Source organism: Lytechinus pictus, chromosome 8 (genome assembly GCF_037042905.1).
Source record: "Lytechinus pictus isolate F3 Inbred chromosome 8, Lp3.0, whole genome shotgun sequence".
Taxonomy (NCBI): domain Eukaryota; kingdom Metazoa; phylum Echinodermata; class Echinoidea; order Temnopleuroida; family Toxopneustidae; genus Lytechinus; species Lytechinus pictus.
This window is the reverse complement of record NC_087252.1, coordinates 13,519,899-13,538,951: the sequence shown is the minus strand read 5'-3', so window position 1 is coordinate 13,538,951 and position 19,053 is coordinate 13,519,899. Positions and strand designations below refer to the sequence as shown.

At 34.3% G+C, this 19,053-nt stretch overlaps 1 protein-coding gene across 1 annotated transcript in view; it reads left to right on the top strand.

Annotated features, from left to right (window-relative positions):
• The first annotated feature begins 2,833 nt into the window (after positions 1–2,833).
• LOC129266783 (limbic system-associated membrane protein-like) overlaps positions 2,834–19,053 on the top strand; it is a 33,042-nt gene continuing 16,822 nt past the window's right edge. Inside the window, exons 1-4 of the mRNA XM_064103599.1 lie at positions 2,834–3,219; positions 8,033–8,114; positions 9,391–9,516; positions 12,714–12,920. Of these exons, the coding sequence (XP_063959669.1) occupies positions 8,042–8,114; positions 9,391–9,516; positions 12,714–12,920 (406 nt within the window). The 5' untranslated portion in view covers positions 2,834–3,219; positions 8,033–8,041. The remainder of the gene's footprint in view (positions 3,220–8,032; positions 8,115–9,390; positions 9,517–12,713; positions 12,921–19,053) is intronic.

Sequence of the window (19,053 nt, the reverse complement as noted above, 5' to 3'; positions counted from 1 at the left end):
AAGTAGTTCAAAAGATGATATTACGCATGTATCAAGTGTCTGTCATTTGAAACTTTTATATTCGATTATTTCCATATAAATAACTATTTACCATTAAAAGGTTTTGGCGTTGTAACTATTTTTTTAAAGAAGAGGATTATTTTAAATAAAATTAAGACTCATCTTTTTCAAATTGTGCGGAGTGATACAGGGTAGGAAGGCTATCTAGCTATTGTTACCTGACTAAAAGGGGGCGTCGCAATTAATGTAATTGCCCCGGTATTTGCCAATCGTACGATGTACAAATTCATCATCGTTATTTCCAATATTTGTATTACCAAATATGGTCAAACATTTAGGCTAACATATTTGACGCAGACATGAACAAACACTGGAATTACCCAGGCCAACGTGACAGGTTAAAATGATTGGATTACATTATAAAGGTCCTAATAAAACAATCGCGAACGATGATCGTTGATGTGTGTTGTACCATTGTTGTACATAATATAGTCCGGCAGCATATGCCGTCTACTTTTTCACTATTATGTGATTGGTGATATCACAAGGAACAGCTTTCAACTTGGTGACAAATTTCTAATGGTCATGTTGATCATGTTACGGGTCAGAATTGGGTCAATAGGGGCCATTTCTTAATATGGTCCGATTGTGTCGAGTGATACATCAAATTGTGTGTCTTGTTATAGGCCTACTGAACAACAAAAAGTGTACAATCGTGTACATTCCGTTAACAAGAGTGTCGCTAAGGCGAGTACATAATACGCCCGCCTGTAACGCGGAAAATGGAGTTACTGGTCAAGCAAGAAAAGTGGAAGGTGGCGACTTCACCTTTGACTGTCTGACCCCAAAATCCATATAATTCCTGGGATCTATGCTGGTATCATATATGTAAAAACGCCTTCTTTTGGAGTAAAAAGTATCATTCGATGCAAAACAAAATGTTGAAAAATGCAATCCTATGATTAAATTGATTGGTGCTATTCTAACTGAGAAAGAAATAGGGGGCGAGGAGGAAGTAAGAAAGGGGGCAAGATGTTGAATTCAAAATATATGCGCCATTTATTAATCGTATGTAATTAGAATGTATTTAGCTTGATTTTTAGATAACTGTCCTTTACATGCTTTTAAAGCTTTCTACATTTATTTTATCTGTATACATGTATACCTGGGGCCCGTCTTACAAAGAGTTGCGATTGATCCGATCAATCGCAATTATGGAAAGCAAGCAAAATCAACATATAACATGTATGTTTGCTCAATTTTTTTTCTAGATATGAATGTATATCCATACATTCATTAATTTCTTGGCAATTTGGTATGTTCTCCTTTGTTTACAAAGGACATCTTGCAAATTTCTTGTAGACAAAATTATGACATTGATGGATTTCCATAGAGTTACGATTGATTCGATCAATCGTAACTCTTTGTAAGACAGGGCCCTGGTCTGTTTATATCATGAATGTATATCGTTGAATGTTTTTGATAGAAAAGAGTACATGAATCGAACTTCAAAATACCACTTTTGTGGAAAAAAATATATGGGGAAGTAAACCTTCTCCCCTCCTCCTGCTCGAGTCCTTCATCGACCCCAGCGCAGCGCCACTGCCACTCAAGTAATGGAGCATAATTGTCAGTAATGTTATTGTTAGAAAATGAGTCAAGGCAATGGATGAATTGAATCGACTCCAAATTCTGATCTTAATTTAGCATAAGCAGTTGCTTCATTTACTCTTCTAGGATGCATTGCCTAATATGCAGACGATATAATTTGCAGACTGCACTTGAATTTAGATATTACCAAATTATGGGGGTTATGCGGTTGGACTACAGAGAGCCTCTCTCCGGAGACCCGTCCGGGGAGTTTAGGGGGAGTTGCTTGCCGATATGCCGTTCGAGCGTGTCTCAATCACGCACCTACATGCCTTTCCAATTATAATGGCAACTCTCCGCCCAAGCCGTGATGTGATATGAGTACCAATGAATATTTGATTGGTGTAACCTATATGAGGAAGTAATACAGCCTTTTTTTCCAGATCGGAATTGGCATACAGTTGTTTAACACAGAATCAAAGGGCGACACATGGAAATTGTGTAGAATTAGAAAGGTTTTTAAAATCTTCATTTTCAGGTATATCCAAAATATCCTGCCCGTTTGACCACTTTTGGGGGGAGTTAGGCAGTATCCTGAAAGTAAGTAAAAATATTCAACACGCGCTTCGCGCTCGCAAATAACAAGCCTTACGATCTTGTCTCGAAAATTTAAACTGGAAGTCTTCAGGACACCCCCTCCTCCATAGAAAATAATATCCTAAAAAGTGATTTATGCACCCTAAATATTACAGAAAACCCTTTAAAGGACAAGTCCATCCCAACAAAAAGTTGATTTGAATTAAAAGAGAAAAATCAAAAACATAATATTGAAAATTTGATCAAATATGAATTGACCTTTAAAGGAAGATACTCATTGGAACTTTTTTAAGCGTAATTATTCCATATATATAATTACCATAGACGGTGCACAGTTGCAACTTTTAGGTTGCAAACGATCGAGTTCTGGGTGTAAACAATAACAAGTAAATTTTCGCCCCTCTTATCATTAATGGTGCATGATTACACCCCAGTAAAGCCACTGTTTTACTAAAGGTACAAAACTTAGCCTTCATTACTTAGTTAGAGCGTACTTCCATATAACGACCTTTTCAAACTCTGGAGCTAAGTATAGTATAAGCCTATGAGTGGGGGCTGTGGGGCGGATCCATTTCATAGAGCGCGCGAATGCTATGCCACCAACAAAACGGCGCCAAAACCTGCCTTTAGCTTACCTTGCACGCTCATTCTTCATCAGTGTGTTCTACTTAATGCATCAATCTGAATGTGTAGGCTGACTGTCTTTCTGCGGGTGCACACACATCATTCATGACTTACGGACTCGGTTCGGATGTTAGGTAATACTGGTGCGTACCTGGTAACGATCCCACGCCGGGATTGAAGGGTGACTAAATAATACATCTCACTCAAGTCTGACTCGGATGCTGTCTTAGGCATTTATCAAATCGTTGCTCAATGTCTGTTTTCTGCTTGATGGTAGGGACTTGCTGAAGCGCCGTGGTTATTGTAACCATCAATCATTTACTTCTACGGATTACCATTGTTAAGCAAATATTCCTTTTTCTGGAATTCGTGACGTCTAATAACTTTAAATCGCTTCTGGGTATCAAGGTGAGTATTCCTGATAATTTTTTTATAATTGGGAATCGTTCAGTGGTTTCGTTCGACGTTTTTCTTATTACCGATCATGGATCAATCTTTTAACATTTTCAAACAGCTTACGGATTATGATTGCAAAACAGTGTTGGTGTATGTTTGTGTGTTTTCCTTGTACGTTATTTATTCCGTGACGTCTAGGAACTAACTTTTGTTGATTCCATGTCGACTAGGAGTATGGTGAGTTTTATTTGGATGATGTAGATTTCACTTGTTGAATTGTCGTGTTTTTGTTCGACTATTAAACTTCTTACTTATTACTCTTGTAAAACAGAGTCTATTTTTCTTGTACAAGATTTACATAATGTCTATTTCTATTTTTTATTTACGATTTATTTATTTAAGATTTTGACGTAAAAAAGACTGAATTCCTTGACGTCACATTTTATTGTTTCATTTTGTTGACTTTATATCGATTCGGTATTTTTAATGAATAGGCCAACTCCTGTTGTCATTTTTGTTTGGAAGATTGTTGGATGTTTTTTTTATCATTTTCCGTCACGAATCAGTGAACAATCTTTTTAAAATTCTTACAGGTCACAATAATTGCGAAACATACTTTCATTTCCTGAATTCCTTTACTTCGCTTTTTATCGTATTGTGATTTATGGTATTTCAGTCTAGTATTGTTGTGTTTCGTGTTTTAATTATGACTCAGAGACTGTTTAAAGATAATGGAAACACTGACTGCATCAGTTTGGGGCTCATTTTTCATTGAATATCATAATTTGGTAAATGAGAAGACGTTTTATAAAACAAAACTAAACACGAAAAAAATTGATTTTGGACGCCTCAAATGTATAACATGTAAGGTTTACTATTAAATGATATTGTTTTTAATCAGCCTCGGTAGCCAACGTTTTCACGAAAAAAAAATAGAATGATCATCGATGAACGTGCTACTTATCCTTGAATTCATGTGATAATAATTTAACCATCCTTTCTAATGAGTTCAAGGTCATGATTAATAATTCATTCATAAATGTCAGGAAAAGCAATCATTGAAAGGATGCTTGTAATTCAAAGGTGTTCGGTTGCACTGGCCTTGCTTAACCATTTAAAGCCTGCCCATCTCTTTTTTCACTTAAACGAGCAATAAAAGGCATCTTCTAAGTTTGTATTGAAAAATTTATTTTAAAGCTTTAGTAAATATATGTACTAAGGTTTGTTTAATCAATATTTCATGTTTCTACGGATCCGCAATTTTATTTGTACGCTTTCTTAAATGTATGTAATTAACGTTGGTGTTTTACTAATATCATGTGTCTTTGGATAATTAACATGTGTAATTATGTTCTAAGTTTTAGGATCAACGTTTTGTACGGATTCTTGTTTTATTTTTTACCCTTCATTTTAATATCCATATTTTGTCTGTTTTTGTGACATTGCACTGTTTATATAATAACTGATAATTTCCTTTTAACCTAGAATATAAATAAGCATAATTTATTTGAATAGGAATGACATGAAATGAAAAGAAATATAATGGGTTGAAATGGAATGAAATAAAATGAAATTTTATGAAAACAAATGGAATGAAATGAAATTGATTTGATTAAATTGAAATGAATTGAAATTAAGTGACTGGAAATGCAAACGTTGTGGCATTCGGAGCAGCTGGTAGTGCAAAAGAAGCCACAGTCATAGCGGCCAAATCAAAATCTAGGCCGACAAAAGTTATTATACCTGTAGGCCTACGATATATTTCCTTATTTCGAACAAAAGCGGAGTAAAATTATTTCATTGTTTTCCTTATAAACATTCATTTTCTACAGGAATGAATGAGCGACCTTGGCATTAATCATAGATAAAAAGTACTAGTGAAATATATTAACAAATCGTTTAGTAGAACTGGGTGTCCCCCGTACAAATCCCATGGGAGGGGGTAAATGGTTTAGGTGCACTGCCAGAGAGAACTCAAAGTTTGAGCGATTGACTGCAAAATGACCCAACACATCAGTATACGAAGAAGGTTACCAAGAGTGAAAATCCATTTTCTTTACCTTAGATATGTTTGTCCCCCATATTTTCATGAGGTGATCCCCCATTCCCCCTCCACAATCGATCGGGGCCTCTGTCTCCTATACTTTCGTACCCATTATGTCTGAAATAATCCATTCTTAATTGCCACAATTACCCCTCCCCGACGAAATGAGATAGTACGCAGAAAACACCGTTTTCAGAATACCGATTTGGGGTATGTTGGGGGAGTGTTAAATCAGAGAGATATTTAACATCAAAGTTAACACGATTTTCAGAATACCACCCCTGACTATCGAGATGGTTAAAATCTAAATGATTTCTTTCCTTCAGAATTATCAAAAGCAATTACATACATGTTACAAGAAAGTTTGAATAGGGCTAATATGTCATACTATTGTAGAGTCATCGGTAAACTTTTGTTAAACACTTAGTATTAGTAAAGCGGATAAGCTCCTAAAATCACAACAATTGTGCAAATTTTGACTAAAGCATGAAACTTTCACAAGTATTAGTATATGCCGTAAGATTTATTTTAAAGATGGGAGGTAAATTTATGCATGTACATTAAGTTAATTATCATTGTATTTTTCACCTATCCATAACCTTGTCATCCATGTTGTTGTTTTTTAAATTAGATGTTATCTGGTTGCCATGGCAATGGCTTAAGATGTTATATTTATAAACTTAGTCACAAACATATCTCGATTAGTACCTTAAAATTATTGAAAATTGAATGATGATCATACATGTATTCTACATTTTTTTCAATATTTTTACCTTTCTAGAGGGAAATAAGCTGTTGCCATGGCAACGGACCCTTTGCAACTATTTTTTTTTCTTCAAATTTAATTCAAGCATTACCAAAGCAACATAATTTTGTATCTCTATAAAGAACTCCTGCAGAACACTTTCTGTATTTTTTTTTCAAATGAGGGGGTCAAAACTTAAGCATACAGATTAAGTCAATTCCAATTGTATTTTCCACCTGTCCATTGTCTTGGCAACCATGTTATTTTTGTTAATTAGATGTTATTTGGTTGCCATGGCAATGGCTTGAGATGTAATGTTTTCATTTAGCAACCAAAATATCTTTGTTTAAAACTGTAAAATTAGGGGAAATTAAAGATAAATCATATGCTAAAACGTTATTTTAATCAATTTTTTTTCTGGGAAAAAAACAAGCTGTTGCCATGGCAACGGACCAAGTGGAACTGTCTTGGTGATCTTGAATATTTCTAAATTTCATATGTATTCAATTGGGAGCCTGAAAATTATCATTTTGGTCATCTATATCATGTTCATTTACCGTTTACATGGGAATGTACGTTATTTTGGAGAAATTAATCCGTTGCCATGGCAACGGCCGAAAATGGCATTTATAAATTTACCTCCCATCTTTAAAATAAATCTTACGGCATATACTAATACTTGTGAAAGTTTCATGCTTTAGTCATAATTTGCACAATTGTTCGGCTTATCCGCTCTACTATATAGTATTTAGAACGTATTTAATCTGAAATTTACTATTAAAAGGGAAATTACTTTATAATTATTCATTATAATCGTAATTATTTGGATTATCAATATCGTGATTATTATCATTATCATTACCATCACTGTTATTGTCGTCATCTAATGAAGATGATGATAGCAATAGTGTTTGTGATAATGATGATAGACAGAAAGGTAATCATAATAACATTTATGAAAAACAGGAATTATTTTCAAAAGCATTTGAAAACACACTCACGTAATAATAGGCACTTTGCACTTCTGTAAAGGGCGCTACAAAAATAAGACAATGCGAAATTCCTTTTGTCGATAAACTTTTTTCCCTGTGGTTTTTTAATCGTCTTGCAGTAACACACACACGCACACTCCCTCACCCACAATTAAACCACTGAACACCCATGCTTACCTACTTACACACACCCTCACACACGCCACCGCTCCAAAACACATAAAAGCACCCACATGTGCGTGCACGCATCAGCCATCAGCCTCACACACACACACAGCCCTTACACGCACATACCCGATCTCCCACATGCACATACCTGTGTTTACTTATCAGAGTGTACCCCTTTACAACAGACTCGATTAATAAAAAAAAATCGACCATTCAAAAAAGCTTTCCACATCCTTAACGCACCTTAATTCATTAATCTTATATCCCTTCTCGACTACCTTCTGCTTTATTCCATTAAAATTTTACGTTTTTCACTTTCCGGAATTCTGTTTCCACCACCTTTCACCATGTTCACGAATAAATACATTTCAAATAGTGGAACATTTCGAATCCGAGGTGTTAGGTATGGCAGTAGAAGCGTGAAGAGTGTAATTGGAAGACCCTTCTTTCGCCATAACATTCTTGATTGCAATAAAAGTGTTTGATCTCCGCGCATATAGTGAACGATACGTTTTACATCCCATGATCTCAGTACGTCCCTAATGACGTCATTCTAACATTTCATTGCGTTTCAACGTTTTTGCTTGGCAAATCATCTACAGTGATGGTGTTTGTTCTTCGTGTTTGGTCCTCCCAACTTATTGATTATTATTTAAAACAATCATCACTATAACCTACCACCATAGACTTTTTATGTATTTTTTTCCTGTGTACGATCCTATTGCGTTTTCATTTACGTTCAAATGAAAAAAAAATCAATTTCGATGGAGATCCTTCAGTTTACCCATTACGCATTGGCTATAAACTTTCTATGTAAAAAGGGGGCTTTTATTATGTAAAAAAAAAGTAGTCAAATTGTATGTATTCTGTTCGCAGGTTTTCAAGATGGCGGCTTATTTCTTTTACGTCTGTGTTGCGTTCTCTCTCCTTGTTGATGTGATAACAGGACAGCTTACGTGTAAGTAGTATCATGAGAATTACCACTTCTGGCGTTTTATTCATATGTATTCTCCTTCGCAATTGAAATGCAACTGTTCTAAAATACTCGAATAAAGCAATTTGATTGCTTGAGAGCGAAATTATTCGCCAAAGTCCTGCCACTGTTCTTAATTACAGGTTGGGTTAAGTAGTAGTAGTAGTATTAGAGTGTATCGCCTTTTGAATTCATACAATATTTTTGCTGTTAATGTTATGCCACGGTCACACCGCCGAGACCCACTGAATGTATTACGTTATTACCAATTAAATACCATTGTTCTTACTTACTTACTTGCTTGGTATACTTGGTAGATTAGCCCTCATTCATTTGGAGTCGGTTTCGTTGGTCTGACTGTGGCATTACCATTCTATATACATTGCTGAAAATGTGTTGATAAATTCGATGACATCAGCCATGATAATGAAGCTAATGATGATGGTTATGATGACATTTCTACTATCTTATCATCCAGAGGGCCAACTGTGATTTTGCCGTATTACACTTTTAAAATAGTTGGGCAAAAAATGCCCAACTTTTAACTAACCCTTAATTGGCAACATACTGTCCACACGACTATTGGTTAAAATCTGCCCAAATTGGGCAATAAAAAGTAATAATTTGGTAATAAATTTGCTCAATTGGATAATATAAGTTTATTTTTTCATGTTCATTTATTTATTCGTTCATTCATTTACTTACTTATTTAGTAGTGGTAGTAGTAGTAGTAGTAGTAGTAGTAGTAGTAGTAGTAGTAGTAGAAGTAGTGGTCGAAGAAGAAGTAGCAGTAGTAGAAGAAGTACTAGTATAGAATTAGTAGAAGAATGAGCTGTCGTACTAGAAATAGTAGTAGTGGTGGTGGTGGTAGTACAAGTTGTAGCAGTAGAAATAGCAACATCAGTAGCAGTAGTATAGTATAGTAGAGGTGTTGTGACTCAGTTGATAAGTCTTCGGACTTTGAACCACAACGTCCGGGGTTCAAATCCCTTTGGCAAGGCATTTATCTACATTTGCCACTCATCAACCAAGTGTAGTAAATGGGTACCCAGTAGGAAGGAATTGCTCGAACGCTCGATGCGCCCGATCAGGGTAGCCGTGCTAAAGCCAGGGTAATACATGTAGTATGCAGCGCTTAGAAACATTTGTATTAAGCGCTATATAAATGTTGTACATTATCATTATTATTATTGTTATTATTATTATAATTGTAGAAGTAGATTCAATATGAATCAGTATCTGATCATTTTGTTTCCCCCAGGCGCAGAGAACCCTAAACCAGTCTTCATGTCTACTGAACTTGAAATCGAAGCGGACGAGGGATCAACAATAACTTTACCATGTGTATTCTATAATATTACAAGTGATTTCCAGATCTACTGGTATGGTAAGTTAAACCTACACTCTACAATATATTATATATACATATACCTATATATATATATATATATATATATATATATATATATATATATATATATATATATATATATATATATATTGGCGAAGAAGCTCAAAAAGCATTGAAGCTAGAGACGTAGCCTGGATTTCTTCAACTTTTATTAGTACAAGCTTTTGGCCATTTAGTTGGGCCTTCTTCAGGTATCTGAAGATGTAAAAGACATAATGGCTTTACAATTACCATGCATATATTTGGATTAATTTACTAAATATAGGTATATCTTAAAAGAAAATGTTTTACATCGGTAATGTTTAATTAGGATTATCCAATAGCTATTCAAATCAATTAAGTTTACGCAGATTTTTATTACAAACATTTTTTTGAAAGTTATGTGTGCTGTATAATACATATATCCCAAAATGTATAATAATACATATATCTCAAAATAGTATATATCTCAAAAGAAGTTGTATTGCATTGGTAATGCTTAATTAAGATTATCCAAAAGCTATTAAAATAGATTAAGTTTGCACAGATTTTTAATACAAATATATTATGAAAGTATATAGACATATTGTGGTGTGTGTACTGTATAATATATATTGAGTACATATTAAGGAAAGGTATTTATTCATATACAGTAATATATGTGGTTCTGCGATAAATAAGTGGTGTATACAATAAAAATACATTATAAATATCTGATTTCTTACCTTCAAGTTTTACGGTAAGTGCTTAACCAGGTGGGTGATGTGTGGTTTTGTGTGTGTATCAGTGAATGTGAAAGTGCCATCCTACACATCACCCACCTGGTTAAGCACTTACCGTAAAACTTGAAGGTATGAAATAAGATATTTATAAAACAAAAATATTGTATACATCACTTATTTATCGCAGAACCATATATATTATTGTTACCTCTACCTTATATAATACTTTGTGTAATTACTAGCACTACCAAGGATATATAGGAGTAGGATTTGTTTGGGTGTCTGCGCGTATGTGTGAGTGTATGTGACTGCGAGTGTGATTACTTACATACATAAGTTCACGTGCTTAGACGCGAATGTATATGAACCAATACCTTTCCTTAATATGTACTCAATATATATTATACAGTACACACACCACAATATGTCTATATACTTTCATAAAATATTTGTAATAAAAATCTGTGCAAACTTAATATATTTTAATAGCTTTTGGATAATCTTAATTAAGCATTACCAATGCAATACAACTTCTTTTGAGATATATACTATTTTGAGATATATGTATTATTATACATTTTGTGATATATGTATTATACAGCACACATAACTTTCAAAAAAAAATTTGTAATAAAAATCTGCGTAAACTTAATTGATTTTAATAGCTATTGGATAATCCTAATTAAACATTACCGATGTAAAACATTTTCTTTTAAGGTATACCTATATTTAGTAAATTAATCCAAATATATGCATAGTAATTGTAAAGCCATTATGTCTTTTACATCTTCAGATACCTGAAGAAGGCCCAACTAAATGGCCGAAAGCTTTTACTAATAAAAGTTGAAGAAATCCAGGCTACGTCTATAGCTTCAATGCTTTTTGAGCTTCTTCGCCAATATATTACTCACTGAAGCACCCACGCAATGTTTAGGTCCTTGCTCATCACAATTATATATATATATATATTTTTTTTTTTTTCCGTCCATGTATCTCATACATGTGTATCTACGCCATTTTGTAAAAATATCGAAATATGAATAAAGAGTAATATATTTTTTTTACCTTATATACTACATGTCCCACGTTAAGCCACTCCTTTCCACCTTTGTATTGTTCTTAGTTCTGCTCAAATGCACACAATTTTCTGAGTACGCCATCTTCGCTTTTAATACGTTTTACTTTGTAAATAACACACGCACGGTACACAACACAACCCTAATTCAGAAGAATTTGCTATGACCCATGTCAGGTACTAATTCACCTTACTTTTTATTTCTGTTGAGTATGATCCTTTGTTATTCCGTGTATTACCATATGATTTCTCCTATTGTTTTGTTTTGCTTTTGCTTTAATTTGCTATTATTTACATTATGTTTGTTATGTTGCTTATTCTATGATTTGCTTTATTTGTTTTGTTTAGCAAATAAAAACTGAAGAAGGCCAGGGCCGAAAGCTTTACAACATAGTGTATACTTTGCTTCATCCTTGATTCATCCTTGATTCTACTCTACTCTTCACATATATATATATATATATATATATATATTTATATGTGAAAGAAATTAATGAAAAGAACATTGTTCTCTTCATTAATTTCTTTCACAAATTTGATACAAGAGTTGCCAAAGCTGTTGTACATGTATAATTTCTCGCATTTAAATATATATATATACTCACTTTAATTTTGAATAAACAGCTTATCGGAAACACGATGTGATAAAGATAATAGTGCCTGTGTATTATGTGCACACACTTTTGGGGACGTTCGTAATAGCAATATATAGTAATGATAATAATGAGGAGAAGAAGAAGAAAAAGAAAAAGAAGAAAACGAAGAAGAAGAAGAAGAAAAAAAATATTAAAAAGAACAAGAAGTATTAATAGAAGAAAAGGAAGAGAAAGGAGAAGAAGAAATAGACAACGAAGGAGAAGAAGAAGTAGAAGAAGAAGAGAAAGAAGGAGAAGATGAAAAACATCAGCTACAGCAATAACCATGGTAACAAAAATGATATTTTTTAAAGTAATATTTTGACTTATATAGCGCCTTTTCCAGAGGATAGAAGGTGCATCTATTATTATGGCGGATATGGGTTTAGCTCGAGCAGCCTCTTTCAACATTTCCGTTTAATAAACGTAAATTTTTACGCGTTCACATTCAATAAGTTATTTGACTTTTTTTATCGTTCTTTCTCATTTTGTCTACTTCTTTCTCTCAATCTGTCCCACTTGATATATTTTTCCCCAACCTGTCACTTACAACCCTATCTCGCCCTCTCTTTCTCTATCTCACACACCCACATACACGCGCACACCCTGAAACACCACTCGCGCGCGCACATACACACACTCTCTCTCTCTCTCTCTCCCCTCTCATTTTACCCTCTCTCTACCTCCCCCTTTCTCTGCCCCACGCCCCCTTCCCCTCTCTCTCTCTTTCTTTGTTTTCTCACTGCCTTTCAAATCTCTAAGCCGGAAAAGAAGACATATTCTGGAACAATAACGCCCAGACTGCTGCGGATAATTACGCGATCGCCTACAATAAAACCAATTCAACGAGAAGTTCAAATTTGACCATCAGAGGTGTCAGCACATCTGATTCAATGACTTATCTTTGCCGGGCGAGTTCATCAAAGAGGATTTGCAGGGTCCAAGCCGAATTCAATGTTAATGTAAATTGTGAGTATGCATATCCAGGTACAGGGGCAGATACCGGGGAGTCCTTAAAAAGTGTCTGTAGAAGAAAAAAAATTGTTACCACCACTCACAAGGTGATCATATTCTCCGTATGGGACTACGTACCCCTGTGTCCCCATCCCCTATCACAACCCCCCCCCCCCTTGCCACATCTTTTTCTCTTGATCCCCTCTACAATGCATTTGAGTCATCAATGCGAAATAAGTACCTGAATCATTATCTACCACGCAGAAAAACAATAAGAAGTCGCCCAATGAATTTAGCGATTTTATTGCGCTTGATAAAGCGCATCCAATGTCTAAATGATATGTAACTTATAAAAATAACGTACACTTTGATTGAATATAAAAACAAAATAGAGACAGGTTCAAAGGAGAAAACAAAAGGTTTGAAGTTCGGGGTACATTCAAGCACGAAATGTGTTCCCTGTTCAATTTATATGAAACTTCCAAGTTTCCGGAAAAGCTGGAGAAGAGTTATTCTTTCAGTTGAGCTAAATTTATGATTCTTTTACTTTTTTAAGACCTTTTTTCCTTTTTTTAGCTATTTACAGAGGACTTTCTCTACGACTTAGTGTGGGTTTTTGGTGACTGGTCACATATTTAATCTATATGAACGATAAAAATAAATACACTACATCTGTATGGCATGTGTTTTCCATTATATGTCTCCTGCAACCTTAAAGTGATCTGGATTGGTTATGAAATATGTAATAGACAGAACTTGGTGAGACTACGGGGTAAGTGCCTCCGAGGGATAGCCTAATCACCAGCCGCTTTGTAAACGACGTCATTCAGTAACAGTTCGGTAATTACAATATGTTCTTAACAGACAAGGCGCTATTGATATTATGTGCCTCGGTCTGATAAAGTGTTTTTTTTTTATATTAAAGGGGAAGTCTACTTTTGAAATAAATCATTTTCTATCAAAGCATAAATCGGGCCTTTTTTTTTATTATCATTTTTTTACCATTTTAACATCTTAAAAGAACATGATACAAAGAGGGGAATTTTATTATTCTAATGAGCCACCTGATCAATACAAAACGTTTCAAAAGCAAAATAATTAACAGGTTAATAGCTTTGTTTATCTGAGGTCCAGATTAACCTATACCATGGTCTAGCCCTAAACTAGAATTATGGGAATCCGAAAATTTCAATTTTGGTTCACATTGTACGTTTCATACGTCTATTGCGCTCTTTCCTCATTGCTTTTCCCTTTTTAACAAAACAGTTATATGCACAACTCAGTGACATCTAAATGAGAGAGTCCATGGTGTCCCTCACTCACTATTTTTCTTCTTTTTAAATGTGTGAAATAGACAATATTTCATTTTTTATTAACAGGCTTGATAATAAGGACCAACTTGACAGAGTCAGAATACGTTAAATCATTAATATTCCGCATGTTAAGGAAGGAATACATCTTCGTTTCACACAGAAATGTGGATGAAATTAGAATAATTCTTATAATGATATACAAAAAACAGTAGTGGGTGACATTTTCAGTCCCCTTGTGTGCATACAGACCATGATGTGCATTTAACCTTTTTTTTTTTATTTAGCGACATTTAAAAACGCCATAACTTTCTTATTTTACATCAGAATTTGATGACATTTTCAGTGTTATGCTTCTTAGATGTTTCTCCTTTTATTCAAATCCACTTTATATTGGGTGGACCTGTCCTTTAAACCAGATGAGACTGGTACAAGACTTCCTACTGGAATGTAAACAGTGTTCCACATAATGTTCGTATTGTGTTCACAGTGTGGAACACGCTCTTTCACACTTAAATGTGAACATTTTAACAGGACGAATCGCAACTTTAAACAATCCACTCTGTGACCATGTGATCAAACCATGCGACCACACAGTGTCGAGGTGTCAACGGTGCAAAATTCATTTATCGTTTCATTTACTGTTTCTGCAATTATTCAAATACAAAATAACAAAGAAAATATATCTAACAATAAGAAAGGTTCTATTTTCTATAACACGATTGAAGAAGGTTGCCGAGGTTGCCACTTTAAGCCTAGCTTGACTGTGCAGCATCCCCGTCAAAGTGTGAAATATTCAAATTCAAATTTCATTATATCACATCTCTAAAAAAATACAATACATCGAGATGAAATCAATAAAATAATTCCATAATAAATTAGAAAAAAAAAAATTACAATTGTAAAAAAAGACCAGATAAATAACAAAATGCGTAAGGTCATGAATGGGATGTGAGGGAGTAGCAAACTTTTCACACTTTTAAATAAATTTGATCATTTTATGAGTGTGGATCACACTGTGTGACACTATGTCCAGTGGAAAATCGCACATATAAAAATGCTCCCGGTGTCAGATTTAGTTAATTGACTTAATGGTCCCACAATGCACACCGCCCTTAGAAACGTGACGACACCATATTCACGACACCCGTCTTCAATTTTTTTTCCCGATTCGATCTTGAAAATACATCCGACTTACACGCCTTTCAAGCCATAGACGTATGAAAGGTGTGCTCGTCATTGCATTGATGCCAGAAATTAATTTTGCCATCTATGAATAATGAAATTCAATCTACCGTCCCAAGCAATCGGTCGCGGTTTGTCCCTCCATTAATAGCCGATTAGGCCGAGTAGGAGTGTACATGGTGTCCCAGTAAAAAAAAATAGGTTTGACAAGCACTAAAAAGCATGCAGGTATAATCCCTGAACTGATTGGTCCGAAGAAGTAGAGCGCATGACAGTCATTCTGCAGTACTTTGGCAAAAGGAAGGAAGTTACAAAAGTATAATTTGTTGTAAATGATCATGTGTGTTCGTCATTTACATATGCGTCGATGCGATTTAACAGCATTTCAATATCTTTCTATAGAACGATATTTTCTTCCCCAAGTTTTGCCTGAACGTGCAACATACAAAGGGTGTTTCAGAAACAACGATAACTCAAATTTGACTGATGTGTCACTTGCTTCCTTTTGCCAAAGTTGGGTAGCATTGTTTGTGCGTCAAGCCCGTTTCAAGGAATACACTTGCTATTTCGAGATTTCAGCAATATATCAATTGTATATTTTTTAATGCCATCATGGCCTTGATAATGCAGTTCATCATGTGTAACACATGCACTTTTATCACATCGAAAGAATCGAAAGTCATATTTTTTATGAGACACCATTTAAAAAATTAAATAAACACTTTATTATTATTATTATAATCATAATTAATGTTGTATCAACTTACCCAAAATTGGTTTTATCTCACAAAGTTATGAGGATATATGTCATTGAAGGTGAAATTGATATTCACGCGGTCATATTTTATACATATATATATATATATATATAATATATATGTATAATAGATATATATCACGTTTTGAAGTTGTGAATGTAATTGCTACCTCATCAAAAGAAGTACACACGTTAATACTTTCGTCCTACCGAAATCGTCCTTGGTTTTCTTTCCTTTCCGGGAATTTTCTTCGAATACCCTATACTTCCTTGGCAGTGTGGATGCCAGATATTAGAGTAACCATTCGGGAATACCGTTAGACATGGAACTACTCCTCGCCACACCCAATAAATATTTCAGCTGATAGTTCTTCCATGTGATACCGGTCCATAACATCATATTTCATTTTCCCGAGTTGCGGACATGGGTGTGATTTAGGACAAATGTAATGTATGTCGGCATCGTGGAATTTAAAAGGGGTATAATTTAGGTAGATTTAGGTAGATTTATTGATTTATTTCATTTCTTTTCTTTCCATTTTTCACATACAAGTCAAAAATACATAAATACAAATACATAAATACAATTACAAAAATGAACATAAGTAACGACCTTATACATTTGCAAAGATTTGGTAATTATACGAACAAAATACGATACTTATATATCCTCATTTTATAAAACTTAACATTCTTAAAAGCTTGAGTATTCTTGTGTATGTTAAAAAAAAAAGGAACCTGTTTGAAGTTGTATTAAAACTCGTGTATTAAATTGATTTTGAAAATAAAAAAATACATCTTGCGGGATTTTTTTCTAAATTTCAAATCATCGTTTGAATTGAATATATATATTCTATATAAACTCACACCGACCAAATATATATATTAAACTTGATCTCTCCTTTTTTTTACGTTAGCATTATAATTATGCAAGCTTACATATAGACTTATATGTATATGTATGATATTGTTATGTCATGATTGTGACGAACATACAAGTAAGCTTAGTACACTTGTACATGTACATGGTGTATATGGACGATTCTGTATCAGTGTGTTGAAAACTGAAGTAAACAATTATACGAGGCAGATTTTTTTTTTTTAAGAACAAAACATAAAATGTAAACTTTGCTCGGGTTTATTTTGATTATCTATACATAATGTAACAGGGATAATCATTCCCTCCACATATCCATTGACACAGTTTACATCATTACATTCGATACCCCACAGGATCATATTTCTAACCTGATGATGACGTCAGTCTTTTGACTTAAATGACTGGCTACGAATAGACACCATTGTGACGTCAGGTATGTCCCAACAGAGGAAAGTGCTTTAAAGTTTAACGATCGATGAGCAGGATAACACGTATAATTGATATCCAAAAGGTGCCAAGGTAGACATGTGATAACTACATCATTGTTGATGTGTATATTTGTGTATATCCAGACGTTACATTGGGTAAATGTAAATTGGCTCTTTAAAGATCGTCAAGTTATATTTACCTTGTCTCTCAACTCGTGCATAAATTTCAGACCTCTGTGCATCTGATATTCACTCCCTCCCCCAACAATGATAAAGTCGGATATTAGGATCATGTTTAAATGAAAATCAAAATCTATTTTATGGTTCGAAATGAAATTTAAAATATAAATACTCAGAATTTGTTTTTTCCCAATTGATCGTGGGCCCGGCAGCTACTGTGCAGCGCCAGACCGACGTAGCTCAATCCCTTAAAATCGTTGAACACGAACAGGGTAGCAACAACTCCTATCTTTTAACGTATTTAGGTCTGACGCGGCCGGTGGATTGAACTCACAACCTCCCTATTGTGAGACGGACGCTTTAACTAAGCCAACAAATCGGTTGAATCCATTTTCAAATTCAATTCCAAACCTAAATTCATATTCGAATTCAGTTCCAAGTCCAATTCAAATTCAAGTTGTTATTCAGCTATAAGAACTTGAACAGAAAATGCAAAAGCGGGAAACATCACACTGGCCTGGTGTATTTTCGAATGCAGCATTGTCATTTTGGGAATTTTAATATGACATATCCAAATCGTTCAAAGTTCTTTTGCGGTGGTTCACATTGGTTTAACGGAGACGTATCTGGCTTTCTTTAAAAACATGAAAGGGTAATTTTACATTTTTAAGACTACTTTTGTTTTATTATTTTCGTCGTTGTGATTTCTTGTGTCTTTGTTAGTGATTGTTCCTGTTTGTGTTTTCTTCTGCTTTCTATTTTGTGAAACCATGAAAAGATCCCGGTAAATCAAATTATCTATGATTTTTGTCTTCTCTAATTAACACAATGACACTACACATTGCAATGAAAATGAAGCCATCCTTTAATATGATTACTTAAACAGTGATAAAATAACTTCGCAACAAATCGATTTGAAATCACATATGCAAAAAAAAATTCACTTCCTTCTCTCTAATGAAGGTTTAGCCATCCTGATACCTGGATGCTAGCAATCTAAAAAGTTTTTATGTAATCCATAGCTCGGTTATTTCTCCTATAACAGGGGCAATAAACTGCTAATATATTAATAATTCCAAATAACGTCATAACGAATCGAAGTGCCTTCGACTTTTCTGAGAATTGGTTTTGTCCCTCTCTTGAAAGGTGTATCGAACCCCAGAAGCTTTGATATTCTGGACAGTTTCTCCTTGATTTAAAACTCGTTAACTTCTCATTTTAGCAATTCTACAATACATACCTAATTAACTTTCCATGAAATATTCAATGAAGAGATTATTTTCTATATACCATTTGGGAACGCTCTTTCTTAGATATGCCGTCTTCTTGCATAAGCACTGATGCATTAAGTCCCTCAAAAGAGGTTGATATATGCCAGCAGTTAAGGTTCTGGTGACTTATTCGACGC